General features: G+C 33.3%; 1 protein-coding gene across 19 annotated transcripts in view; it reads right to left on the reverse strand.

Annotated features, from left to right (window-relative positions):
- Positions 1–1,208, reverse strand: part of LOC107092571 (collagen alpha-1(XIII) chain-like) — a 104,868-nt gene that overhangs the window by 56,999 nt on the left and 46,661 nt on the right. For all 19 annotated transcript variants that reach the window (XM_015387138.1, XM_015387134.1, XM_015387133.1 and 16 more), the window contains exons 6-7: positions 489–515; positions 320–346 (exon numbers count right to left, since the gene is read on the reverse strand). In XM_015387138.1, coding sequence (XP_015242624.1) covers positions 320–346; positions 489–515 — 54 coding nt within the window. The remainder of the gene's footprint in view (positions 1–319; positions 347–488; positions 516–1,208) is intronic.

Here is a 1,208-nt window from a genome sequence, read left to right on the forward strand (position 1 = left end):
CTATGTCCGTTTATTAGTCTGCCGCAGCAGGAGGATACCACACTGCTCTAGCTTGCTTGATGTTGCCATGACAACATTACTTCCATGAACTTGTGTTTATCAGGCCTCAAAATAATTCAATTCAAATCCAAATATGTGTAATAGTAAAATAAAATAATTGCTAAACAATTTCTCAAAATATTTATAAGAAATTAGTAAATTGTGCAAAGTATTTTTAATACACATTTTTTAAAATTTCCCTCTGGCCATTAGGGGGTGCTGCACCCCCACTTTCCGCAGTCATGACACTACAGTATGTATGAGATATCTTAATACTTACTATATCTCCCTTTTGTCCTTTTTGCCCCTAGTGAAAGAAAACATCGGGTTATTACAGTGAGCTGTTAGCTTGACGGAAAAGGCATCATTTAATCAAAAATACCAAAAGCCTTTAAAAACATAAAGACCATAATAATGTGTTAGGGTGTCTTAAAAAAAAAAAAACTCACAGGCTTGCCATCCAACCCTATGGGACCCTATGAAAAGAGAAACATTTTTGAGTCCAACTAAATAAATCACTGAGACAATTTCTATGAAAAAAAATATCTTAAAACTAGACAAAATAAATGGTGATATAATGGCTGCAAATTCAGAGGAAAAACAGTTAACCTGGTTAAGGAAATTAATTTCTATACCAGGGGTCACCAATATTTTTGTGTTTGTGGACAAGACATGCCTTCTTCCCATAACAAAGATTTTTTCTCAAGGTTTACATTAACATATATTTATCGTTTCTTTTCATTTTCCAATTTTCTTTTAGACATTTTCCTTTTGAAATCTCTATAAATGCTTAAATTCTCTATATGTATATATATTAATAGATTAAATGCTCTGTAAATGATTAAAGAAGAAGGAAAACAGAAAAAATTAATTCAAAGTCAGCTCAGTGGTGAGTTGTGCTGGTTTCAGAAAGTGCTAAGGGCACCTCATTGCGGGCCCCTTGATGCCTGCAGGCACACATCACGTTGGTGACCCCTGTTCTAAACTATTTTGGGGGGAAAAAAGCAAAGGAAGGACAACTACAGGTATAATGATTTTTTTTTTCTTCTATTTAATGTGTTATAAATGCAGTGAAATACTTCAAGCAAGCTACTTAAAAACAATGACATAAAAAGGAGACATTAACATAAATATACTGTCTTACAAATCTAAATCAGCTCTGTTCAGTG

Source organism: Cyprinodon variegatus, unplaced genomic scaffold (assembly GCF_000732505.1).
Source record: "Cyprinodon variegatus isolate N-32 unplaced genomic scaffold, C_variegatus-1.0 Scaffold386, whole genome shotgun sequence".
Classification (NCBI taxonomy): domain Eukaryota; kingdom Metazoa; phylum Chordata; class Actinopteri; order Cyprinodontiformes; family Cyprinodontidae; genus Cyprinodon; species Cyprinodon variegatus.